The following is a 27356-nucleotide window of genomic DNA, read 5'->3' as shown; positions in this document are numbered from 1 at the left end:
AATGTTACACATGAATTTGGATTAGCTGGTATCGGACATCTTCGGAGCAGTGTGGTTTTGGTCCCTTCTCTTCCGGTCTCGGACACCATCCAGATTGTTGAAAATACCAGCATACTCTACAGCAAGGAGTAGCACTTTCTTAGGTACAAAGCTGAGGAGACAAACAGCATTTCTAGTGAGTCTTGATAGTTAAAAAAATACCATCCACCCACTAATTCTAACTAACAAGGACATAAATAAATTAATACTACATATAAATATAAAATCAAATATGTCAGGGATGATCTAGGTATACTTGGTCCTGCCTCAGCATGGGTGGATGATACAGATGACCTCTTGAGGTCTCTTCCAACACTACATTTCCACGACATAATACTTTACATCTCCAGCATTAGTCTTCACAGCACGTTTAACATTCCAAGTTTACAGATGAGGAAACAGAAGCAGAGATATTAAGCCATTTGACCAAGAGCACAGAGCTAGTCAGTGTCAGAGGCAGTTTTAGAACTTGGGACTTCCTGACTTCTGGCCCCGAGTGCCTTCCTGCAAATCACACCGTCTTATAACTTGAGGAAATCCTTGAAATAAATGTATACACACGTAAAAGTTATCTGAGAAGTGTGTTGGAGGCAGTAGTTGAGACCACCCTTTCTTCATAGTTCTGTAGGTAACTAGTCTGAAAATTGATAGCCTAGCGTCATATCTTATTGAACATTTTTACTAGCTTTGCATTCTGTTTAGCTACCAGGTATTTGGCGGTGGGGGGAGGGGGAAGAAATGCTGGAAGAGAAGTCCCATTCTTACTTTTTCAAAGCAGAAATGCAATTGGTCAGAGGCATGAACACATAAAACTTCTCCTCGCGAATTGCATCCACAATCTTCCTGCCTGCATACTCTACATCCAAAATAGGAAGTAAAAGTGGCCTCCTAGTAAAAGAGGACATGTAGCTGTTACAAAACTGTAAAACTTTACTCTTGGAATCACTTATTTCAAAACTGATAATTTCCCTCCTTCCTCCCACTTCAAATGGAAAGTTTTGCTTCTTGCAATAAGTAAAGATTCTCCATTCTTAAGCCAGGTTTACACAACATTTAGGCTGACCTAGTTACATCACTCAGGAGTGCGAAAGATTCACACCCCTGAGCAGTATAGGTAAGCTGACCTAACCCCCAGTGTAGATGATGCTATATTGACCTTCCATAGGTCTTGCAGTGATCTAGTTACCGCTTCTCAGAGAGGTGGATTAACTAATGATGGAAATCTCCTTTCCATTGTTGTAGGAAGCATCTACGCTAAGGATCTAAAGCGGCACAGCTGCAGCACCATAGCTGTGCTGCTGTAGCACCTGTAGTGTAGATGTAGCTTTAGAGTCCCGCTGTAAGTAAAGCAATTAGTAAAATCTGTTGATAACTGTGAAATTTTAACTAATAAATAGCACTCATACAGGGCCTGTTCTGGAGCCCACTGAAGTCAATGGGAGTCTTACGCATAGAAGTTTATATGATAAATGTTTACCAAATAATGCTCTTTTGTGGCTAAGTTGTCAGATCTCTGTATGTGCAAATGCACCCATCAACTCTGGGCAATTTACTGCAGTTACATATACAACTGTGTGGGCAATTTATGCACTCACACACAAAGAGGTCACAAAATTTGGCCCCTACATCAGACTGGTTGCCTTTTATGGTCTGATTTTCATTTGGTCTTATCACTGACCATTTGAGTTGTGCGCTCTTCCCAGCTGTGTGTCACAAAGTGCTGGGGTCTGCATAAACTCGTTATTTTATAGAGAGAGCTAAAGTCTAGTGCTAGTGAGTTGTACAGGTGGCAGAGCTCTAAAGACTAAGTTCTATCTGTAGAATAACTTCCTCAGCACCACATCTGCCAACGAGGGCTTCTTGCCTGCCTGAGTGAGGGCAGTTTGTAATGCCAGAAGGTGTCCACTACAGGCTGATTCAAGAGCAAAATTTTATTTCAAGTAGGCCACTGAATTGACGTGGGTCCCTATACAGCTTGAGATGGAATTTGAAATAGTGATCTATAAGATAAGGCTCCCTATCTTGCTACCAAATCCAAGCTAGTCATCCATGTTTGAGTGCACACAGTGCATGGTGTCCAAACACAGGGTCTGTGAACTGTACCTATCCCACAGTGTCTGGTATTATTAGACTATGTCTACATTATGGATCGTATGCCAGCATAGCTCTGTCGGCATAGCCCCCAGCACGGACACAGCCAACACCGACAGAAGGAGTTTTTCTGACAGTGTAGGAACACCACCTCTGTGAATGACAGTAGCTACATTGACAGAAGCACTCTGCTGTTGACATAGCTGCATCTACTCTGGTGGTTTTGTTGGCATAGCTATGTCAGTCAGGGGTGTATTTTTTCCCCCCACAGCCGTGACTGATGTAGCTACACTGGTATAATTTAAGCGTAGACCAAGCCTTAGGCACGTACATAATGAGATCTATCTATTGTATATACCATACATTTGGACATGTCACATTTCTCATTTGTTCCAGTGGATGATTTCGAGTTATCAGGACTAAACCCTGCTGAGCCCTCACTCTTGCAAATACTATGCGGAAGCTCCCCACCTAAGCTCCTGCTGGAATGTTTGTGTGTCTGACATTGCAGGGCTTTCCCCTAGTTTCCAAGCATATACTGCCATGCCCAGTCTCCTTTAAGTAGGTATATTATCCAAACGTAAGCAAGTAAAAACAAAACAAAAAACAAAACAGTCCATCAGCTCACCTTATGCCCTACGGTTTCATGGGCTCCCCTCCCAGGGGTCTCTGGTAATTCTCCTTCTTGCAGCTTCCCAGGCCCAGCCAGCTCCCTTTTCAGCCACTCCTTGTTCGCTAGCTTTGCTCTCAGCCAGCTCTTCTACTCTTCTGGAACAGCAGCTCCAGGACACCCTTTCTGAACACCTGGCCCCTACCACAGGAGTTCACTTCACTCCACTGTGGTTCTTCTCTCCTAGTCACTCCCCCTCCTCCTGTCCTCTGACAGGTCTTTAGAGGCCCAGGTGTAGCCGCACCCCTTCTGATTGGCTTCACTGGCCACAGCTGCTCTGACACAGGGAAGCTGGACCAACTCGGCCTGCAGGCGTCAGTTATCCTGTGACAGCATCTCCCTTTACTACTCTGGGGGTTGGGGAGAGAGCTCTGGAGGGGACATTGGGCAGAGCCCCAGACTGGCCAAGTACTACTTCAGCTGCTTAGGCCTGCATGCAGACAGCACTCTGAACTGTCAGAATCGTTACTGACTGACGAGCAGAGCCATTGTGGTAGTGCACAGAAAAACCGAGAACAACAATTGCATTGCTTGAAGCTGCTAGACCAGTGCTTTTTGTCTACATTGGCACTGCAATGGTGCAGTGCCATTAGGGTGGATGACACAGTTGTCAGTCTTGCTCAGAGGAAGAGCAATCACAATGATAGTGTGAACACCTGTGCACCATTGGTAGTGATTGTATGTGGCCATGTGTTACAGGTGGCTAGGGGGGCTGGGAAAGTGATTGCAAGGACAATATTCTCTAGTGTAGGTAACATCATACACCAGTACATGTTTAGACTTCTGTGACAATTACAGATGTTTTAAGGGGTGACTTAAACAAATTTGACTAAGTTCTGTGCTTCACCTTCCAGAAAAAGCAGCACTAAGGCGTAGCTCAGGAGGACGGGAGGCAACACCTGTGTATTTCTCACATTTTGGGCTGTTCTGGGGGCTGGAATGGCCTCCGATGTAAATCGGAACAGCTCCAGGGCTGCTCTGACTTACGGCAGTCTTCCCAGAGCCATCTATGGGTCACTCCACATCCTAAAACAGACTCAGCTTCCCCTCCTATATGCAACATTCCCCCTTCGTCTTCCTGCATACTCCTATACAGGTTTGGACATGAGTTCAGGCACTAAGGCTTTGTCTATGCTAAAGAGCCTATGCCTGCATAACCCCCTAGTGCAGACACAGCGTACACTGACAGGAATTTTTCTGTCAGCATAGGAACACTACCTCCCTGAACGTCATTCGCTATGTCAACAGAAGAACTCTTCTGTTGGCATAGCTGTGTTTACACTGCGGCTTTTTATCGGCAGAGCTAAGTTGCCAGAGGTGTCTTTTTCACACCTCTCACTAACATGGCTAGGCCAGTACAAGTTTTAAGTGTAGACCGAGGGTTAGTGTTCTGCATTTCTCAGGCAGATGCAAAAAGTGAAATAAACTGAAATGCACTAAGGCCACTTTACTTCTTAATGAGAGCATCCACATCAGGGTATCATGCACTTTAACTAATGCACTTTGAATTCACACTTTTAGTTAGTTCAGCTTAACTTCTTGTGTAGACAAGCCTTTGGTCATCAACACACTACCATGCCTAATTTTCACCTGCCTGAAAGAAGTGTCCAGTTGAGGCATTATCCAAAGCCAATTTAAGTCAACGGGCTTTGGTTCAGGCACTTAGTCCTCCACCTCAGCAGTGTCCCTCTTCTTTACAGGTAAGTCAGCTGGACCACATACATGCTGTAGAAATGCATTTCTGAGTAAGAGTCCACAGCCAGTAAGCCTTTTGTGCCGTCTGTGCTCATGTCAGTTACTGGTCATGTGTGCTTAAGTGGATTCATTATTCATGGCTTTGTGCACTTATAAGCCATACAAATTGTATTAAAAAGCAAAGCCAACCTTAAAATGGCTGGAGACTGAAAAAATGATTTCTACTGTATACTAATTATATTTTCATACACGCTGTGACGGGCTGACAATTTCCTGCAATGTTCTGAATGAATTTCATTGAATTAAGTTAAACCATATTGAATTAGGTTAATACCTTTGGGGTCCATTATATTAAAAATGCAATTGTGTATGTGTTATTGTAGCATTGCATGTATTTCCATAGGAAGAGTAAATAGGAGAACAGCATGGGCTGATAAGGCAAATGCACTCAGGTTATAACATTTTCAGAGAAACCACTCCCCTGGAGAGGCTCATATATACTAGTTCAAAATGGATTATCCAGGGACCAACAGACAAAGAAAAGGTTTTTGGATAAATAACTTGGTTTTCAACTGGCTCCGGGCCTTCTTCCTGATCCAACAAATTGACAGAACCTCTGGTCCACGAAGGTCCCCCATCTTTAGGGTGGGGTTGGAAGGGCTGAGCAAACTGAGGCCACATAAAACTGTGCTTGTTCTGAACTCAAGCAGTGATGAACGTGTGTCCACAAAGGAAACCCCTGGATGTGGTGTTGAAGGACTGCTGCTGCCAGAGCCCATGTTAAGATTGCGGGGATGGAGATCTTTGGTAAGCTTATTAGCATGCGTGTAGGTTCTTTATTGATTTTAACGTGTATTCTCTGTAGTGTTTTTACCTTAAGAATAAAGTAACCGTGCACAGGAAGTGTTGTGTGGTACCTTATTACTGTAGCAATTATACCTGTTAACTGTCTCTGAGGAGAAAGCAAGCAGGTGTCCTCGGGCAACTTGCTATGCTGGGAATAACAGAGTGAAGGCAGGGAACTGTGCTGCCTGGAAATACCTTGGTCAGAAGGGAGAGAGATGTGGGTCTCCACCCAAGAAATACAACAGCTGGGGAGCTGGAAGCATGAGAGTGGGTGCCCTTGGCTGGACCACTGAGGGAGAATTAGACCACTGAGAGGGCAGTTGCCCTGAATGTTGACAAATGCTAGATCTAAAGTCAACCATTTTTAGTATTCCAGATGCAATTGCTTAATATGCAAAATATAAGAAGTTTTACTTACGAGACACGAATACCCGTAGATAATTCTGTATTTATGAAAGAAGGACAGACGATGGTGGTTTTAATGCCTTTCTTTCCTGCAGCCTGCAACTCAAAAGCTAATGACTCCAGAAAGCCAATTATTGCAAATTTACTTGCACTATAATCTGTAAAGAGAAGAAAAAAGGAATATTCAAAACATATCATTAGCATCATAGCAAGTGTTACTGCCTGAATTTAAATTTTTAGAATAAAATACTTAAACTTTGGTAACAATGAGTTATGCTATGCTACTTTCTGTTTTGTCTTAGGGCCCAATTGTGCAACCCTTACTCATGTTGGTGAGCATTTATTGATGTGAGTTCAACAGACCTATTCATGCAAGAGCTCACTAGCGTGAGCAAGGTTTTCACAACTGGACCATTAGTTTGCACAGCATAAGACCTATAATCTGACAACATACTCTGACAAGAGTAGCTGAGATGTTGAAACATTTCAGTGTTACTGGAGCTCAGGTACAGCATTGGCATGCGTGGAAAGAGCATCCTGGATATTTACATGCAAATAACAGACCAAACATCCTATTAGTTTCAGAACACCTGGATCCAGAACTACCCCAAGAAGCTTACACTGGAACAGAAACTATTTCCATTGCTAAACTCTAAGGGCACTACATCCTCAATGCTGCCTTTAACACAGATGATTCCCTTCAGACCCTTCATCCAACAAATCACACTTTTTCTCGTCCAGGTTCTCATTATTGTATTCTTCCCCTACCTCACCCATTACTCCCTCAGAATCTCCTTTGGTGTCTCTTAATCCCCAATTCTTTCATGTCCAATTCCCTTGATATATCCTCAGCAAACTCATCTGCTCCCAAGACTCCCATTATCATTATCCTCTGGTAGCAAGAACTCTCAAATCTAACTATCTATCTCTTGTCCAGTCTTGTGGCTCTAGTTATCTTAGACATCTCCTCTTGGATGTCCTTCTGCATGTCAAACTTGATCTTTCCAAAACTGAAATTCTCATCCTTCCCCATGTCATCTTCCTCCATTACCAACGGCAACTCCATTATCCTTCCATTGCCCAGGCTTGCAATGTGGATGTCATTAAGGTTCCACAAACATCCTTAATACAGGTTATTCCTAACTTTTGGTGTTTGTCTTTGCAACTTTAACAACATTCTTTTAACAAGTTTTTTTAAAGAATAAAAAGGAGAAAAATTATATTATACACAAGTGTAATATTCCTTTCCCTCCACTTGTGCTAGAAGACTAACTTCAATAAATGATAGCAGGTATAGTCTTATTTTTTGAAACTGTGTGTTACATGTGCATGAGTAGCCCCTTTTTATAGGCAGAAAGATTCTGCCAAATTTAACTACTCAGATATGCTGACAGGAAGTGTAATTAAGTGGCTGAGAGTTAGGTCGGTCATGTTAAAGACATGATTGCATTCTCAGATTCTCAATGAAGTATGTGGTCTTGCCTAACAGAAGTTGGGAAGAACACAGAATTATTAACACCAATCAATAGAAGAAGCAAGACATGCTCCTAATTGCCTGGTTGTTAGCGCAATGGTATTTTGAGAGGAAATATGCGGAGCTGAATGATCCATTTTGTCTGTGTGGAATGCAGAAGTGAGAGGTTGGGAAGCATATAACATGCGGATGGTCTGTTCAGGAATTTTAATAGCAAGCTCTACTGAGAAAAACACAAAAGGAAAATGGAGCATTTTAAACAGCTTATAACTCATTGAACCAGAATGGATTTTCATGGGGATCATAAAAGGCACCTCTATGACACCAAGAACATCCCCCTACTAAATATAAAGTTCTCGTTGCAAACCATGGAGGCAACAGAGCTCTTTTCAAAAAGTCAGAAAAATGATAATGGGAAATATTAGGCAATGTTCCTACAGAGATCACCGCTGTGTCCCCTGTAATAATTGAATTATTGCTTTGCGATGGTGCGTATTGCTCTTTCCAGTCCTTGAAGCCTGCAGGAGGCTTGTTTATGCTAAACAGGTATAATCATCATAGTTCTCTCCTTCAATCTGCTCATCATTTTTTACAACTACTTGCAGGCTTTTCATGAGTTTATACTATCTTTGCATAAGAGATTAAGACAACTTTCCTTTAAAAAGCTGGATGAGATTTCAGAAGTAAAATGGTTAACTCTGAGTGTACATTTAAATTAATTCAGAATAGCTCTATAGCACACTAACCTGTCAGTTTATTGGCACCAATAAGTCCAGTTCCACTTGAGATACTAACCAAGTGTCCACGGTTACAGGCAATCATAGCTGGAAGGAAGGCTTTGCAAGTCTAAGGAACACATAAGAAACCACACAATTAGGCATCAGTTAAAATTAGTTCATTCTATAATTAGGTTTTACAACTTCAATTACTTTTCAAAGCTTCACTTTTGAAAATAGGAGACTTAAGATAATGACTTTTCAAGGAGTAAGCTTTTCCCTAAAATCAGCACAGAGATTATTCTTATTTCATCCGTTTAGTGTTTCCTTCTGGTTTGACTTTGCAAGACTCACTGAAGTGTTTTCAATTGGGTTTTTCCAGTCATATTGATCCACTAGGGGGAGCTAGAAGCCAACTTGTCAGGCAGATGGAGGCAAAAGGAGGATAGTTGCAGGCAGAGGCGGCCTGTTAGCCATGCGGCAATTCTCCAAAAAGGGCCATATTTTTGGATTTTAATGCGTCTACCCTAAACACCCCCACATTATACATCATTTGAAAACTTATTTTATGTACTATGGCAAGACACTTTTCACCTCAGCTGGTTTGGTGTTTCTCCCTCTGGCTGCTGTAAATCAGTCCCACTCTGGCAGTTTTTTTAATTCCTCACTTTGGTCTATTTTTCAATATTTACAAGGTGGGCCTCAGAGTAGGCCAGAGGAGCTCTTTTGAGCAAAACAAAAAACCAAATTCACAATGCAAAAAGAAATACCTTTCCCTGCCCCCTCTCCGTGGCGTTGCTTCACTACGCTGACTTCTTGTTGGTAGTTCTTCCCCAAACAGAAGTTAACCTGGGTTTTTCCCCTATGGGGAGGAGAGCAGTCTTCCACCCAGCAAAAGCCTTGCCTCCCTGCTGCCACTAGTCCTCCTGCAACTTGTTTCTCATCCCTCCCTCACTCCAGAAGAGGGTTTTTTTAAGGATCACCAGAGGCCCTTAATTGGTTCAGGCATCTCTAGCTAACCTGAGAACTTCTTTTCAGTTCACAGGGAAAAGGGCCTTTACCATTCTAGGGCTGATATATCTGCCTTCCACCACTCTTTTATAGGTGTCTGGTCTGATTTTGCCACAATACATTTAGATGAGGTATGATGTGAAGCTGTCAAGTGGTGCCGTAAGCCTGAAGGCCGGGTGAAACAATGGTACCCAGAATGAGAAAGTGCATTTTTTTTTTTGCACTGTTCCAGAAACACTGCAACATGGCTACTGTTTAAGTTAATTTCAACACCTTACTGTGGTGTTTATTGGTCAAACCTACCAAATGAAAATTTAATAAAAGACTTTTATTGGTTTTGCATGGGCAAGTTTCCCCCCCCCCCCAGAAGTGATGAAGCTGTTTAGCATGTGGCAAAAATGGTGAAAATCAACACTTTGCAATTTGCTAACAAGAAATACGTCGACAATTAAGAATATGTGATGTGAAAACATCTCACCGTAGATTATAAAGTTTCTATACAGTATTTTTGATTAAAATTTGCTGACCAGGTCATTCTCACATTGAAGGTTGTGTACCGGTATCAGTAGGCTGTGTGCCCATAGCCTGTACTGCAGAGTGGATAGATATAAATGTACGAGAATTCCTAATGCTTCACCATTAGTAAGCTTTTGTACATACAGTGTAGCTTCTAGTCTGCCTGGTAGAAGGCTTTCATTTGTAATTGTCTATGTATGTAGTACTAGCCTTTGAAATATTCTATAAACTAGCCTTTTAATTGACTTATGCATAGGTCAGTATTAGAGATGACAATACATAGCTTCATATTATGAATATGCAAAAACTATGAGAGAAAGAAGTGATATAACAAAAGTAGTGAAAAACAAAATCCACAAAAAAGTCCTTGCTCTGCACTGAAGAGGGGGGTGAAGAGCATGTTACAGCTTTACCACCTGTCACGGGGTCACTCACCACACTGGCACCTCCTGCTGGACATTTCAGGAATTAGCTCAATCCCAGCAGGTGCATCCTCAGGTGGTGGTGGCTCTCCTGTCCTCGCCTCCGCCTGCAGACCCGTTACGGCTCCTTTCTCTCAGTGTCTGCTTCGTGGCAGAGCCCTCCGGCCATGTCACCATCTGGTTTCTCCCCATTCCGGGAGACTCCTCCAATAAGAGTCCAGCTGCTCCTCGCAGCAGCTTGGTAGTCCACAGCCGGGCTGCTCCTTCAGCGGCTAGTGGGGCGGAGGGATCCAGGCCCGCCCACTACTCTGGGCCCCGGGTCCAGGGACCCTGAAAACAGCAGTTTCCTGCTGCCTCCTCCTTCCAGCTCACTGTCTCTATTCCCTGGGCCACTTCCCCGCAGCCTCAGTTCCTTCGGCTCTTGCCTCTGGCTCCAGTTCCTTTGCCCTCTTCCCAGGGCCTCAAGCCTTTAAATCCTGGCAGCCTGCCAGGAACCCTCTAGGCAGGGCCGGCTTTAGGAACTACGGGACCCGATTCGAATACCCGGCGGCGGTCCGGGTCTTCGGCAACACTTCGGCGGCGGAGGGTCCTTCACTCGCTCCGGGTCTTCTGCGGCACTGAAGGACCCCCCCGCCGCCAAAATGCCACCAAAGACCCGGAGCGAGTGAAGGACCCCCCGCCACCGAAATGCCGCCGAAGACCCGGAGCGAGTGAAGGACCCCCCGCCGCCGAAATGCCGCCGAAGACCCGGAGCGAGTGAAGGACCCCCCGCCGCCGAAGTGCCGCCGAAGACCCAGACAGCCGCCGTGTGAGTAAAAAAAAAAAATTAAAAAAGGCGCCTAAGGCGCGGGGTCCTCTTCGGCACGGGGCCGATTCCGGGGAATCTGGGGAATCGGCCTAAAGCCGGCCCTGCCTCTAGGAAGCCAGTTGTCTCCCTAGGGCTCCCTGCAGCAGACTCCTTCAGTCTGGTCTGCAGCTTCCTTTTATTTGGGCCAGGTTCTCCATGATTGGCTGGTCCAGCCGTCGCCCTAATTGTCCGCAGCCACCACCCTAATTGGCTGTTTCCCCTGCAGCCACTCCTTTGGCTGCCTTGCACTCAGCCTCCCTAGGCTGGTTTTAACCCTCTCAGGGCCAGTGCGGGGCAGGAGCCCCATCACACCACCATATCCACAACAATATGACAAACCCATTTGACCCTGAATCACATCCAGAGGTCCTTATCAACATATCTAGTGGAGTATATGTAACATCAGATGTATAAGACTCTACTGAAAACAGAAGATGTTGGTGAAGAACAAATGGAGATATTTATGAGAGAGGCACTTGATCTGGTATCAAAACATTTTCTGACATGACCAAGAAAACCAAATTTAAGTCTGGCAAGGGAAGGACATTCACAGCAGCTATCAGTCCAGAAATTGTTTTCTGAAGATCCCTGTCCTTAGCAAGATGCAGAGATGATATTTCAATGGCAACTGTTCTTAGTCACTCAATAGGACCTGTGCCTACATCCCTCTTGCATGCTGATGGACCACTGAGAATAACATACAAAACTGAATTAGGACATCAGCTGAAAGCTCAGGCTGAAAGAATCCATGACCTAAGATCATGCAACAGAGAAACTACAGTATACATCAGAGATGCTATGGCTGTCATACAAGTGATGGCAGGAGACAAGATCCACACATGTGATGAACTGGCTGAGTACTTGAGGCAGATCCTAAAAGAATTTGACAAAGCCAGTTCTGCAATCAAAGTCTGACCAATATAACAACAGTAACCCTGTGAAAATTGCAGAAAAAACAGCGTCAGACAGGATCTAAGGTTGGCTGCAAGAAATATCAGGCAATTGGTGGATGTCCTGTACATCCATGGAAAAAGTTTCTAAACATGGCATCCAACAAGCAGTCACTTGTAAAATTCCTCTGTGAATGTATGGTTCAAAATGCAGCTGAGAGTGTAGAGACACATACAACACAAACACGCCTTCTTGCTGGAGGCTTTTCCAATGGTGAAGTAGCAAAGTAGAAGTATCGAAGAAGCCCAAGTTTGCACAGTACTCAAGAGGAGGTGGACACAAGGACACTCTTCATGTGTATGTGCCAGTACAGCTTTTGGATCTCTTAGCGTCAAAGGAACCATAGTAATTATGTCACCTGATACAGATATTTTGGACCTTTCGGTTCACTACTTTCCAAAAATGGAACACATGGATAACATGTGGATTGAAACAGGCACCATTACCAGCACATCGGACAAGTGTAACTTTATAGCTGCACATGCAATCTGTGATGCACACACTCCTGACTTCTGCAACATACTTCCTGCTTTACATGCATTAACAGGTGACTGTGTCATCCCTAACTGGTATAGGGAGGAAAAAAAAAATCCATGTTTAATGTTGTCAAAACAAAGGAAGCAGACTTCTTCAGAGATCTTGCCAAATAGGGAGAGACTGACGGACAATTTCTTCATTAAAGAAGTTGGTAGCAGTGCTGTATGATCAGAGTGAGAAAGGACAGGAGACTCAGAGACCTGAATCTAGCCATCAAAAAAGGACAAGTCACGGGCCAAACTCCTCACCATTTGAGGACAGTTTTGAAGAGCATCTCAAAAGAGCATCTTCACAAAACAAAGATTTGGATGTCTTCACACATAGGTAAACGAGACATTGGATCGTCATTGCAACATGGATGGAAAAATGTGGATGATTAACTACTTTCTGTATTCTTCATGGGCCCAAAGGCACCTGAGCTTCTAAAAGACCTTATCTGTGCCTGTACCAGTAGGGTTTGGTGCACAATCAACTGTGTCTGTAGTCAGAAAATCTTTCTTGCACAGAACTGTGTACTTGCCAAGGCAATAAAACTGTGGTAACTCACATACTCTTGAGAGAGATCATGATGATAATGATGACTAGAAATGTCAAATTGTATCTGTACAAATTTATTATTAGATTTTGTTTTACTCTTTAAACTGTTGTTGTGATGCTTTGAAGCCACAAAGAAATCCAGTTTTATGTCTTGAAATAATACATAGTGTCATTAAGCTAACAGAAACGAATGCAAATATTTCAAACTGGTCAATTTACCGTGTTTATGGTGTCATTATTGATCCTGTTGCTATGGTACCAGCACCACTTGACAGCGCCACATCATACTTCATATTTAAGTAGACATAATAAGCTTTTAAATTATGTACAATGTGGATGTGTGTAGATAGGATACATTAAGTCGACCAAATTGGTGGTGCCTGCCACTCGCTTAGATGAGGCTATAATTTTCCTACCCATGAAGAGCTCAGTCGCAGCAACCTTCGGAGTAAAAGCTTCTAAGTGTAATGAAGCTATTTTTCATTTTGCCCTTAAATATCAATCAAATAGAGGAACCTGGTAGTCAGATGATTTTCCACAATCACCAACAGATTCAGTTATGCTCTGCCCTGTTTCATTTCTCTATTTTTCAGCAGGTGGAGACAAAGCAGAACACTTTGCATAACCCCTCTCCAGAACTTTGAAACATGAGGATTGGCTTCCAACACAGGAAGACACAAGATGGATTATCTATAACCAAAATAAAAAGTGCTCTGTCAGAGCAAGCATGCCAAAGTTAAATAGGTACAGAGTGCTTTGAAACTTGCGATTACCAATTATGACTCATTCTTCTTTGTAAAGTAAGCACTCTTTGGCAAATCCTCTCCATCAGCTTCTCCAGGGCCATGGAGGTCAGTGACAGCCGCAGAATCAGTGTGGACCCTCTGCATATGTTGGGAGACGTAGTATTATAGGACCCAGCATAGAGCATCCACGAGTCCGACATGCTGGGGAGATGTGCTCTGCAGTCCAGCACAAAGGGATGGAGGAAGAGAGGCACAGAGTAAGGAGATTTGCACGGTCTGAGGAGGAGGCGACCCATGATGGTCTCATGGAATCTGTAAAGTAATCTCTGCTTCTTCTCCTATTACTCAGGCTTTGTGCAGTGACCAGGATTTTTCCCTGTGGAAGAAAATCTTGTGACTAATAATCTGCCAAAATCCCAGTGCCTCAATTGGCCAAATTCTCCAGGTATTTTCTTCCTCACCTGGTACCTGCAGAAACATTCTGAGAAGGAATTGTTTGCAATGAGGCTCTGTAGAGTACTGGATCTTTCATTACTGGAAACCAAGCACTGAAGGTGGATAAGTGAGTGTTTTGCTTTGTCTCTACAGGCAGGAGAATGCTGAGAGATGAGAGAGTTCTCTACTGAAAATAATATTAGCACATCTGTGAAGTTGCTTGGTGTCTCTTTCCTTTCCCTTTCCTTTCTATGTGCACATAAAGCCACCACAATTAGCTTCTCTATCAAAGGCATTCACTGTCCACATTATTTCAGCTACTGCTGTCACAACATTTTATCTCTGGAGGGCTACAAGTTTGGAACTATACAGCATGCTTTCCCCCAGTGGCAGCTTCTCGCTGAGCTGGAAGTGTAAATTCCACCTTGAGACATACCCACACTAGCTCTCATTGAGCTAGTGTGCTAAAAATAGAGTGTAGCCATGTTGGTGTGAGAAGTGGGAAGGGAGAGCTGCCCTGAGCACATTAAGCATCTCAGACATGTACATGTGTGGATCGGCTTGCCCATCCCGCTCCCCACACCACCTCAGCTATGCTCTATTTTTAGGATGCTAGCTTCATCGGAACTAGCAAGGGTATGTCTCCTCAAGCTGATATTTACACCTTCCAGCTCTAATGCGGACAAAGTCATAATTATCATTGGCCCAGAACGAGAGAAAACTCTTGGATGGGAAGTGCAAATGGCTTCAGTACTAGTGAACTCAGAAGTAAAGTTACTGATAGTACTATCGACCTCATTAATTCGCAGAGGGCTGTTACGGTGTGGATCAGGGCAGGGATGGGTCGCTGTAGGAGCTGTTACACCAATTCTAAGCCACTGGAGGATCCCCTGTGCTGGGGTGATTGGCTTGTGGCCCCAAAGCCACCATAGCCATGTATTTTGTGTAGGTTTTCACATTACAATGTGTCTCCAATGCAAGGGAAGATCTGAGCCTGTGTCTTCTAAAGGTGTCTGCCAATTCTAAAGGAGACAGGGATGCATTGGGAATAAGCTAGTTAATTAAATCTTACTTGCAAATGAATTAAATATAGAGAATGGGAAGTTAGAGCAGTAATGGAAAAATATGCAGCTTGAGTATTATTACTTTATTATTAACAACTTTTATTACAGTAGCACCTACAGATCCCAGTCAAGACCCAGGCCCATTGTGCTAGGTACTGTTCAAACACATAGTGAGAGGCAGTCCCTGCGCAAAGAACTTGGGAGTAGATTTTCAAAGGTATTTAGGTGTCTAAAGGTGCAAACAGATGACTACTGGAATTTTCAAAACTGGCTAAGTGCCCACTAGGAGCATATGTAACTTGCTTAGCTATTTTTGAAAATCTCACTAGGCACCTATTGTTCCTAAAACCTTTGAAAATCTGTCTCTTACAATCTAAATAGATAAGATACAAAAGCACAGGGGAAAGGAAGTATTACTATCCCTATTTTATTATTGGGAACTGATGTAAAAAGAAGTTAAGTAACTTCTCATTGTAGGGAAAATAGGGTGTTATTTTAAGTAATTAAAATATAGGAGGGGCTCAGGAATAACATTTAATGATTTTTACCTCTATATAGGTTACTTTGGATTGAAGCGGTGAGAAATAAACCAGTTTGGTGCACCTTCTATAAATGTATTAAAAGACTAAGCAAGCAGTTATAGAACAAATATGAATTTAAGCAACATATGTCACAAGCTAATTTAAGTTAAAGTTTTCCTAACTTAACTTACAATGGTGTAATGCAACAGTCAAATTAAGGCTGTAATTAAAACATAATCAGTAATTCAATGGTTCAATTTATCTACTTTGCCAGTGAACAAGTTAAGGAAAACAATTCTGTTAAGATTCTGCAGGAAGGTTAATGGGAGAAGCTATTACCTTATATTTTAACCCTTTAGCTAAGGTTCCATTAAAGGCAGAGGCTATTTCTTGTCTTTATTTTGAGGAATTACAGCTCTTAAAATGGTTTCTTAGTAACTTCTTCCTCTGGTTGCTTTCTCCTGCTAAGCTTCGTGTTCACAGAAATCACATCAAGCTTCTGTTTACTTACTCTATTTCCCCTCCCCACTTGAACACAATACCTGCATTTTTCTGCCAGTCATACACAGATATAGAAAGTTTCCTAGAGACTTATACTTAAACCGGTGTCATTCTAAAGCTGCTATGACCCAGGAACTCTTCATGTTAGATAACACTTAGGGGTTTAGTGTCTACTTTGAGGGGTAGTTGCAACACACATGCGTGTGCACACACACACACTAATGGGCATTGGAGCGATTTGAGTGTCCTTGAATTGCTCTACAGAAGGATTTTTATATCTTCTTCTCAAAGTCTTTAGCTCATATGATTGGTCTTAGTTTGGAACTATGTTTATTAATAAAATGTAGCTTGGAGTTCTTTCGCATGTCATGAGGAAAGTTTGGTCTCATTTCTCAGCTGTAGACTTCAGGCTTGGCTTAGCTGGCGGTCAGAGTCTTTCACCTCTTCTTCTTTGGATGTATGGTCCAGGGAACAAAGCATGATACAACTTTGGGTGTTGTGTGATGTGAGAGAGCCCCACCTTCTTTCTGCATGGTTAGCATCTTTTGGATCAGTGACTCCTCTACTCAGCCCTGGGACACTCTTGTCTAATTAGGGGTTCCAGCATGTCAGCTATAGTTCATTGTGCACCAATGACTTGACACCTTGATCTTGAAGTCATATAGAAGATGCCAGTTCAGTATGTATGTGTCTTGCAACAATTTGTTGATAATCGCAAACAGATGTTCTCGAAAACAAGATGCAAGAAGGTGCCATGTGATAAGAAACTGGTATGCAAACTTCTGCTTATGACCAAGACGTATCCTAATTGTTTAAATATTAATAGCTATTCAACATCCACACATCCACTAATTCACGGTCACAATGGTGTGTGGGAATGAATTATGACAGGTGGAATGTAACTGAGAAGTGGGGCAGATCCTAGGGCAAGTGAATGACTGTACCCTAATAACCTGTTGCCTACAAAGCAGAAAGCTGCTTCAAACATCTCTTAGTAATGCTAACTTTCATTAAGCATTGAACATTAAACTATCATTAAATATTTCACACAGGACATCTGTAAAAGAGCCAGGAATTTAACCCAGATTGCCTCAAGTCTCAGTCCAGTGTCTTAGCCCCAAGCTCATCATCCTTGTTCACAGTTAAGCCCCTTATGTTTTCAGTCTTTTTTTTAAAATTGGGATGACTACAGCTACAAGACTGTATGGGGTCAGTTGTGGCTAATGATTTCCTGTCCAACAAAAGTCAAGTCACTTAAGGCTAAATTTTCAATTTTGTTGTTTAATTAGGAGTGCCTCAGTTTTTGGGTGCTCAGCTTGACACACCTATGGCCTGATTTCTGGAAAACTCCAGCTGAAGTCAATGGAAATTGTGAGTATTCAGCAACTCAGAAGATCAGGCATTAGGGTACAGATTTTCAAAAGGACCTCAGCACCTAAAAATGGGGTCAGATTTTCAAAACAGATCAGCTCCCATTCAAATACCAAAATAAGTGGCCAGATTTTTTTTTTTTAAAAGCACTCCGCACACTGAGCTGTTTTGCAAGTCGCATCCAGAGTTCTAAAAATATGCGCCAGAGTTAGACGACACTTTTCAAAAGCTGACACCTCACCACTTTGTGTCTTTCCCTGACTCCACAAATCTCTAAAATGGGACAATTATCTATTAACCATTGAAAAGTGCTTTCAGACCCTAAGAATAAAGGATCTGTACAAATCTGTTGAGGACAGATGGTACCAGAAAAAACAACAACAACCCAGAATTCTATTTGAAATTTATGGAAAGCAAAGGAAAAATACCAGTTACAGATGTGCAGTCCTGCAGACTGGTGTAGGTAGTGTAGTTTAAATATGTAACAGCTTGTGTTTTATGAAGGGTGAGAATAGGAATTCTATCACCACTAACTGCAGTCACAGCTACTATAGAGAGTTCTGTTTCTTGACTTAGCAATACAAAGCCTTTGGATTTACACCAAAGAGCATTGTCATGTTTTGCTTTTAACATCAGTGCATGTAATTTTTTGGTGAGGACAGTTTGGGTGCCTGCTCCTAGTCAAATCATACCTCACAGAGGAGCAGAGCTTGCAAGCTAGTACTTTTTCAGTCTGGCATTTGTCACAAATTGAACCAAAACCAAACAATGCTCCATTTCTAAATGGAGTTTCTGAATACTAGACAACCCAAGTTAAACACATTTTGCCCACTTCAGAAGAAATTGGGTGCTAGCACACTTTCACAGTTATCCATGGAAAAAATATATTACCCAGAACTGGGCCATGATGTTCACCCTTATAGTTTTCTCCATATCAGCATCTGGAAGGTCAAGAAATGTTTTCACATTTGCTATGCCTGCATCATTGACTAGGATATTAACATCCCCAACTTCTTTTCTAACCTGAAAGGAAAGAAGGGAAAACCAAACTATTATATGATATTCATGCTATTTGTGCTTTACATTTATAAAAACCATGTAGTGATCTGTTCTATGTACTGCCTGAATATTTGCCATTACTATTTATTACCAATACTGTGGAAGCAGACTACATTTGGTAGGTGTTTTACAAACAGAGAGAAAGACAATCCCTCATCCTGAAGAGTTTATACTCTCAGAGGATTACTTTCAGATTCACACATGACTTTTCAATTAGTGTACATGCCTAGAAAGGAGTTAATGGATTGATGGTAGTTTACCAACCAACTTCTAACACTTGAGTATGAAAAAACTCTTCAAGGAACAGCTTTCTGCCTGTAGTTTACGGGTGTGATTTCTAAAGTGCTGCACACTAACTGGCCCATGTAAACCCTGCTGGTGAGAACTAAGCACTACATTAATGTGCAGTAGGGAATGTACAATTTGTGTCAGCAGGGTCTACGTGGGCCAGTTAGTGCATAACATGTTAGTACACTTTAGAAATTACACCCCTCTAGCGCACATTGTTCCACATGTAGACAAGCCCTAAGTCTGTACTTTTAAGAATAACTCATGCTCATAGGAACACAGAAAATTCAAGGTGCTTGATCCTCTTATGTTTAGCTGGCAGAGTCAATGTGTTGGAAACTTCATATGGACCTGGGATAATTTCAATATATTAGCTTACCTGGTAATGTGTACTGTGTGCATATGATTATTCTTATATTCCATTTAAAACAACAACAACAAAAAAACAAACAACATCATTACTAGCACTGGATGACATTTTTCAGATGAGTAGTTTATTCATAAAAAAAATGCCGTTTTGGGTGGACCCAAACTATTTCCGAATTTGCGTCAAGCTCACCAAATAGTTTCAACTGAGCTGAAAGAGTCTAAATGTTTTGATAATGTTGAAACATACTTTTGATTTTCAGGCATTTTGACAAAAGCAAAGCACTGACCAAGTAGCTAGAAGAGGAGGTGCTTCCCTTATAAGCTTTAGCCTAGCAGTCAGGCCACTCACCTAGGATGTGGGAAATCTGGCTTCAGTTCCACACTCTGCTTGATGTGTTGAAGGGATCTGCACTTGGGTATCCCACATTGCAAGAGAGCACCATAACCACTGGACGATGGGGCTTTCTTAATCTCACCTGTTGAAGCTGTTCCACTTTGGCCAGGTCTAGACCTATATAACTATGTTGCTCAGGGGTATGAATAATCCACACCTTTGAGCAATGTAGTTATACCGACCTAACCCCCCAGGTAGACAGTGCTATATTGATGGGAGAGCTTCTCCCCTTGACATACCTACCACCTCTCAGGGAGGTGGATTAACTATGCTGACAAGAGCAGCTCTCTTGTCAGTGTAGTAGCATCTCCACTAAAGTGCTACAATGGTGCAGCTGCACTTGAAGAAAAGACCTTAGTATCAATAATTAAATAGTCATGGAGGAAGGACTTCAACTTGGGTCTCCCACATCTTAGGTGAGTGCCCTAAGTACCAGGCAATAGAGTCATACTTACTCACTTTCTCTGGCCCAATGACTATCCATTGTCATCCACAGTATCCAGTGTCATTCATAGTCATAGAAAAGTCTTTGGGCCCGGGAACGAGACTGAGAATGACTCTATAGCCTGGTAGTTATGACACTCATGTAGGATATGGGAGACCCGAATTGAAGTCCTTGCTCAATGACTAATGGAAAAGTGGAAAAGCTTCAACAGAAGAGACTGAGAAAGCCCCACACCAGAATAGTCCAGTGGCTGGGGACTCTCCTGTAGTGCTAGAAACCCAAGTTCAAATCTTTTCTCCATATCAGGCAGAGCAGGGAAACAAACACAGGTCTTCCATGTGAGTGCTTTAACCACAGGTCTAAAACTTATAAAGAGAGGCAACACTATCACCTCCTTGTCCAGTGGTTTTGTGAATACTTTGCTTTTGTCAAAATGCCTGCAAATCATAATGGATTTTTTGGGTCAAAATGAAACAAAACATTTCAATGTGACATTACCAAATGGTGTCAACTCTTTTAAATGTTTTGATTTGCTGAAAAGTGTCATTTGACAAAAACAATTTTTTTTCAGAATTGCCAGCAAACCCAAAAAATACATTATTCACCCAACGCCACTCACTACATTCAGCAGTCAGTTAGGAAATGCTAATGTTAAGATTGCATCTACCAGTTTAACTGCCACTTTTGTATATGCTTTCACAAGAGAAATAGAGTATATGGAAATTCAGACTTTATATCAGTTTTTAAATTGTATTTCTTAAATGGTTTGATCTTGATAGGTTTTAAAGTAACTCTGAGATGACGATTCCAGAAGATAAGCTGTTTGATGTACAGCCCAGTTTCAAAATAGAAAGATTACTGTAAATTGTCTTGTTTGCAAGACGAATGACGCCATTGATCCTTAGTTGTTTAAACTTATTTTTAATTTACTGATGGATGAATGTTAAGTGACTGATTGTTGCTACGGTCTATTTCAATCAGCCAATTTTATAGGACTTTTGTTGAACTTTTTGTAACCTGGTGATTCCATATCATCATAAGACCTTTTCACCTGGATAAGACAATGTCATCTTCCTCAAAAGTAGTCTTGTGTTCAGGGTTTTTTGGAGGGGTGGAGGAGCATGGGTGAAGGACACAGTGTAACAGTCTCTGTGGCATGTGAAACACTAAATATTTTTTAAATTGCTGATTTAAGTGGGACTTTCCCCAATATAGATGCTAGCTTAGGGTAACCTAATTGAAACCTGATTGAACCAAGTTGCATGGCTCTAAGATAGGTCTCACACTCTATGTATATGTCGGCCTTAAAGATAGGCACTGCAAGGCAAAGTTTGAAAATCATAAGAATCAAGGGTAAGGCTGAGAAGCCTTTACCTTTTGGGTCAACAAGTCACCTGAGGGAAGACTGATGTTCCTGAATCCTCAAGACCCAGCCACCTTGGAGAGAAGAAGTCAAGACATCAACTAACAGGCCATGCCAGCCTTTGATCAGTCTCTCTACACCTGAAGGAGGTTTGCTAGCAAGAAGCGCTGTGCTGGTAACATCGTCTGGTTCCTTGACTGCATACTCTATGAGAGAGAGATAGGGTGAATGAGGTAGTATTTTTAAATGGACCAACTTATGTTGGTGGAAGAGACAAGCTTTTGAGCTGCACAGAGATCTTCACCAGAAAAAGAGCTCTGTGCTGTTCAAAAGCTTGTCTTTTCCACCAACAGAAGTTGGTCCATTAAAAGACATTACCTTATCCACCTTGTTGTTCTCATATCCTGGGATCAACATGGCTAGAACAACACTGCATACTCTATGAAAGTCCAGCTTTTTTTACATTTTCATTTTAGAGTGTGAAAATGTGGCTGTGTGCATGCACCTGTGTATAAATACCCAAAAAGTCTGAACAGAGAAGACACCAGAAAGTAAGTTCCTCAGGTCTAAACAGCCCTAAAAGTTGTCTCATAAAACCTCATTAAAGTGTGTTCTATGTTTAAATGTCCTGGCTTACATTGGCTTGAAATTGTATTCTGTAATTTCGGGTAAGCAAGTGTTCTCAAACTTCTGCTTATGAAGAGTGTTCTGTTAAAGTCTGTACTATGATGTCTCTTTAGGGCATGGAAGGAGGAAAGCATTATCCACCCCATAGCAACAGAATTCTAAAAAGAAATCTTTACAATTGGCTTTGAGGATGTAGTTCAGACAGATAAAACATTGGTTTCAGTATTAAGATTCCAGCAGGTACCAAGTAGTAAATTTGACTAAAGTTGGTAAAATTCTTTAGTTGGGATTTATAACCAAATAGACAGCCACCTTCTTAAAAACTCTCTAGAATTTCTAAGGATTGATTATTTGTACTTCGTTAAATCCTCTAATTAATTGATTACTTCATTTTATTCCAATGATCTTATTGTATGTGGAGCTTGCCAAGCCAATTTGCAGCAGCCCTCATCAGTGAAGTGCAGAACCCTCAGACCACCATCAAATCCAGTCATCAGTGATGTTGTCTGTCTTTAGCCACAGACACGTGTGGGATCCTCTCGTTGGCCTCAGGTGTGAAGGCTAGCTGCACATTGACCCAGGCTTATTCAAAATTGGTTCAGAAGGGCCCATGAGCAGAATGGCAAATCAAAGCCAGATACACACGTGGTCAAGTTAGTTATAAGAGACTGGTTTCTGACGTCAATGGCAGACCATTCTTCATTCCACACTGAGATCACAGAGAAAATAGTGTCAAGTAGGCCCACAACAGGTACCTCAATAAGCACACTCTTGGGCACTGGAAGAGGTCTGTGTAAAGTGATAGGCTTGGGTTTGCCTGATCTTCGCAACCATTCTGTACGTAGCATCCTCACAATGGATGTGAGGAGAAGCGATGTTACTTAACACAGGAAGCCATGGTACTGGGGCTGGTCAAATTGTCCTAGTTATGATGTGCATAGTTGAGAGTAGTTGTTTATCAACAACTTGATGTGAGATGAATGGGGCTGACTGTGTTTTGTGGCATTTCTCTGTCTGAAAGGATGGATCCCGCACTGCTCTCTATTGTTGACATCACTGTTATGAACACATTGCAGATGGTCATGCAATATATCAGGAGCTCCCACTCTGAACAGGAATCAGAGTTGCCTGACCTGCTGCCATGGAAAGAAACAATACCAGATTACTTCTGGCATTCACGGAGCAGTTGAGCATGGTGGACCGTCACTTCTAGGCTCGGGAAACAAGCACTAAGTGGTGGGATCGCATCATTGGGATCACACAGATTTGAGATGACAAGTAGTGGCTGCAGAACTTTTGGATGTGGAAAGCCACTTTCCAGGAACTGTATGAGGTGCTCGCCCCAGCACTGTGGCACAAGGACTCAAAAATGAGAGCTGCCCTCTTGGTAGAGAAGTGCGTGACGATCGCTGTGTGGAAGCTGGCAACTCCAGACTACTACTGGTCGGTCACGAATCAGTTTGGAGTCGGAAAGTTGACCATTGGGGCTGTGCCAACGTAAGAGTGCAGGGCCATTAATTGCATCCGGCAATGAAGGACTGCGACTCTTGGCAATGTGCATGAAACAGGGAATCCCATTGTCACAAAGCCATCCACTAACTGCAGAGGGGTGATAGATGGCGCACACATTCCAATTTTGGACCCGGACCATCTTGTGACAGAGTACATCAATAGATGGGGTACTTCTCTATGGTATTGCAGGCGCTTGTAGATCACCATGGGCGTTTCACTGACATTAACGCGGGATGGTCCAAGAAGGTGCATGATGCACGAATCTTCAAGAACGTTGGCCTGTACAGAAAGCTCCAAGCAGGGACTTTTTTTCCCAGACCAGAAGATTCCAGTGGGGGATGTTGAAAGGACATAGTGATCCTGGGAGACCCAGCGAACCCCTTACTTCCATGGCTCATGAAGCCTTACATGGGAAAACTGGACAGCAGCAAGGAGTGCTTCAACAATAGGCTGAACAGGTGCAGAATGACAGTGGAATGTGCCTTTGGCAGATTAAAAGTGCGCTGACGCTTCCTTTATGGCAGGTTAGGCCTAAATGAGGAAAACATTTCCATGGTCATAGCAACCTGCTGCGTGCTCCATAATAGTTGTGAGGCGAAGGGTGAAAAGTTCCCCCCGGGGCGCAGAGGTGGATTGCCTTGCAGCTTAATTGAGCAGCCAGATACCAGGGCTACTAGAGGGGCACAATGGGGGGCTATTCAAATCAGGGAGACTTTGGAGGCAACATTTTGATAATGAACACCAGTAATGTGTCTTTCTATACAGCACTCTGCCATGCTTTGTTAACTTGCTGCCTTGCATGAAAACTGTGATGATTCCAAACTGGGATTTGTAGTCAGCATATGATCAAACAGCCACTATGTATTATGACCAGTAGAAACCACCTGTGTAGGAGACAAATAAAGATTGGCTATCTTTCAGAGAGTTTGTTTTTATGAAATACCAATTAACAACACACACAAAAGGATTGATGGGAAGGGAGATAACAGTGCAGGGCAGTGTAGGCTCTCATAGCTGTGTGTAAGTCCAGCTGTCATTTTGGAAGCTGTCCGAAGGGGTGGAGTGAACGGGGTACTGAGACGTTCCAGAAAGTTGCAAAGAATGTGTGGGAGGAGTTTGGAAAGTATGGGAAGCAGTTCTGTATTGGCTGCAGGCGGGGCGAACACACATGTGTTCGATCTCAAGCGTGATTAGGAACTTCTCTGTTTCATCCTCCATCACTTTTATCAGCCACTCCTGGCCCGTTACAATGCGCTCCTCGCTCTCCTTTCTGTCCTGCCTTTCTATTTTAAATTTTTCCTTCAGAGTCTCTCTCCACTCCCTGCGTTCTCTTTTTTTGGCCTCTGAGGATTGGAGCACCTCTCGGAACATGTCCTCCTTGCTCTGCTTTGGTCGCTTCCTTATATGGCAGAGGGACTCCGCTGGTGTACAGTGGGTTCCCCTGAAGTCCACATCTGCAGAAGCACAAGAAACAATACACAGAAGCATGATGGTTAGTTCATGCCCAGCATTGAATCATTACAGTAAAATACACCTCTTAACATATGAATCACTTTCTCACGTCCCTTGGCAAGCACACATCTTGACGAATACCCTAAAAATGGTGAGTTCAGCCTGGGTGGGAGTTGGGCATTCAAGATGGAGCACAGGGTCTAGGTGGTTTTTTAAGGGGATCAGTGCACGCGACTAGGGACAATATTGTAAATTCTGCAGGAGTGCAACTTCAGACCCAGGCCCTATGCTGCTCGCCTGTGTGCCGCTTTGGTCCCTGCATAAGTGATTGCCAAGGGAAAATTTCCTACAATGGGGGAAGGAACAAAGCAACTCTGCCAAGGAATCTTCGGCAGAGGATTGTCAAGTGCCTCCAGGAAAGTTTCCTAGAGATCTCTCTGGAAGATTCCCATGAAATCTCTGTGTGCATTAACACACTGTTCCGCCGCACTGCTTAGCTGCACAGGGGAATGTGGAGCACACTCAAACACAGCTAATCTTGTATGTTGCTATCCTTTCACCCACTTCTAGATTATACAGAGCAAAGGACAGTTTGACCTCATATAACCGAGCAGCATCAATTCAAAAACATCACTTACCAGGGCTCTCCTCTCCTGCATCATGCACGCCAGAGATGGACTGCTGGGACTGGCTAGATCCCTCTGGAGTGGAAAAGAGGTCCTGACTCGCCACGCCACTGGACGATCCTGCCGTGTTCGCCACATTGTCCTCCAACTTGACCTCCTCATCCACAACTTCATCCTTGGGGTTGAGGCCACTGCCCACTGCCTCCAGCCCATCCTGAGTATCCACACGGCTCCTGGTGGTGGATAGCAAGGATAGCATCCAGCTCTTTATAGAAGTGGCAGGTCTTTGGCACAGCATCAGAGTGATGGTTTGCCTCCCTTGCCTTCTGGTACACCTGCCTCAGCTCCTTTATCTTCACACAGCACAGCTGCATAGACTTTATCCAACAAGCCATGAGAAATCTGACCGTAGGTATTGAAGTTCCTACAGCTAGAGCGGAGCTGGACTGCACAGCCTCCTCTTCCCACAGTGTCAGCAGATCCAACAACTCAGGTGTGCTCCAAGCAGGAAAGTGTTTGCTGCATGGAGCTGCAATGGTCAGCTGGGCAGATGCAATGTGAGCTCTCCACACTAAACAAACAGGAAGTGGAATTTCAAAAATTCCTGGGACTTTAAAGGGGGAGGGACAGAAGCCTGTGTACCTGGGTGCAGGGCAGCGGAGTTCAAACTGCTGACCAGAGTGATCAGGATGGGCATTGTGGGACATCTCCTGGAGGCCATTTACAGTGACGTCATCAAGTGTGGTGTCTACATTGACACTTTGTCAATATAATTTTGCCGCAAAAAGCTCTATGCCTCTCGTCGAGGTAGTTTTATTTTGTTGGCCAAGCAGGAGAGTTTTGTTGGAAGAAGGAACATTCCAGTGTGTACACCTCCACTGTTTTGTTGACGAAACCTGACTTTTGTTGACAGGTTTACTTAAGATAGGGCAACAAAAGTTAAGTTTGTAGTGAGATCCTATGATGTCTTATTTTCCAGCTTATGCTGAGTGAAGGATAAGTCCAAATTGTACATAAGGGAAACTAGGATGAGACCCTCCTGATTGCTTTTTTGAAATGGTTATATCCCAAGGCATCCTTACTTAACTATAATTCACTGATCACATGGACAAATAGCAGAAAAAGCTCTTTACTGTGTTTTACTGTTTCTCAGTAACATTTGCAAATTTTGAGGCTCAGCAATGAACGTGTGAAGTCAACTACAACCATATGCTTTACCCTGGTCTTGATTTGAAGCAACTATTTTCCTTTAGAGGGAAAACTCACAGTATTTCAGTCTCCACAGTACATTAGATCAAACCCAATTATTTTATTACAAAAAACAGATTAAGCATTTACAAATACCTTCAATTTTTTTGTTAAATTGCAATAAATGGATATAAGTGGTAAATCCCCTTTACCAAACATTACTGCTTCTAAAACTAATTCTTTGAAAGAGATATCTTTTAATCAGATACAGTATTAAACTGGAAAGAAAAGCAATGTAAAAATATTACCTGATCTGCCACTCTGTAGACTTCTTCCCTATTGCTGCAGTCACACCTGTAGGCATAAACTCCTTTGGCTCCATTTTCTTTGGCCAGTTTAATCGTCTCTTTGTTACCATCTTCATCAATGTCCCAGAAAACCAGGGTAGCCCCAAGACGAGCAAAATTTAAGGCAATCTGCCTTCCAATCCCATTTGCAGCTCCTGTAATAAGCACTATTTCACCAGCAACATTCTTTTTACATGGAGGACAAATAAACAGAATGAAAGCCTCAAAGTAGTAATATCCTACTAAAATCAGGAATTCGAGAGTCTCCAAGATGCTGTTTAACTTGCACAT

General features: G+C 42.7%; 1 protein-coding gene across 1 annotated transcript; it reads right to left on the bottom strand.

Annotated features, from left to right (window-relative positions):
• Positions 1 to 21: 21 nt before the first annotated feature.
• Positions 22 to 27356, bottom strand: SDR16C5 (short chain dehydrogenase/reductase family 16C member 5). The gene is made up of 6 exons (XM_065399788.1): positions 27027 to 27356; positions 18287 to 18418; positions 7967 to 8066; positions 5760 to 5904; positions 805 to 927; positions 22 to 151 (listed from the first exon to the last, which is right to left on the bottom strand). Exons 1-6 carry the CDS (start codon positions 27354 to 27356, stop codon positions 22 to 24), a joined length of 960 nt encoding a protein of 319 aa, XP_065255860.1.

The sequence above is a fragment of the Emys orbicularis genome, chromosome 2 (genome assembly GCF_028017835.1).
Source record: "Emys orbicularis isolate rEmyOrb1 chromosome 2, rEmyOrb1.hap1, whole genome shotgun sequence".
NCBI lineage: Eukaryota > Metazoa > Chordata > Testudines > Emydidae > Emys > Emys orbicularis.
The sequence above is the reverse complement of the archived record's forward strand: the minus strand, read 5'-3'. Positions and strand labels throughout refer to the sequence as shown.

Excerpts from the sequence above, each read along its gene's own strand:
- SDR16C5 (XM_065399788.1), bottom strand. The coding sequence starts at position 27,356 with ATGTGCAAGTTAAACAGCATCTTGGAGACTCTCGAATTCCTGATTTTA. Across the intron at positions 8,067-18,286 it reads ACATCATGGCCCAGTTCTGG|ACTTGCAAAGCCTTCCTTCC; the intron begins GTAATATATTTT and ends TGTGTTCCTTAG. Across the intron at positions 152-804 it reads TGCATTTCTGCTTTGAAAAA|CTTTGTACCTAAGAAAGTGC; the intron begins GTAAGAATGGGA and ends TTGTCTCCTCAG.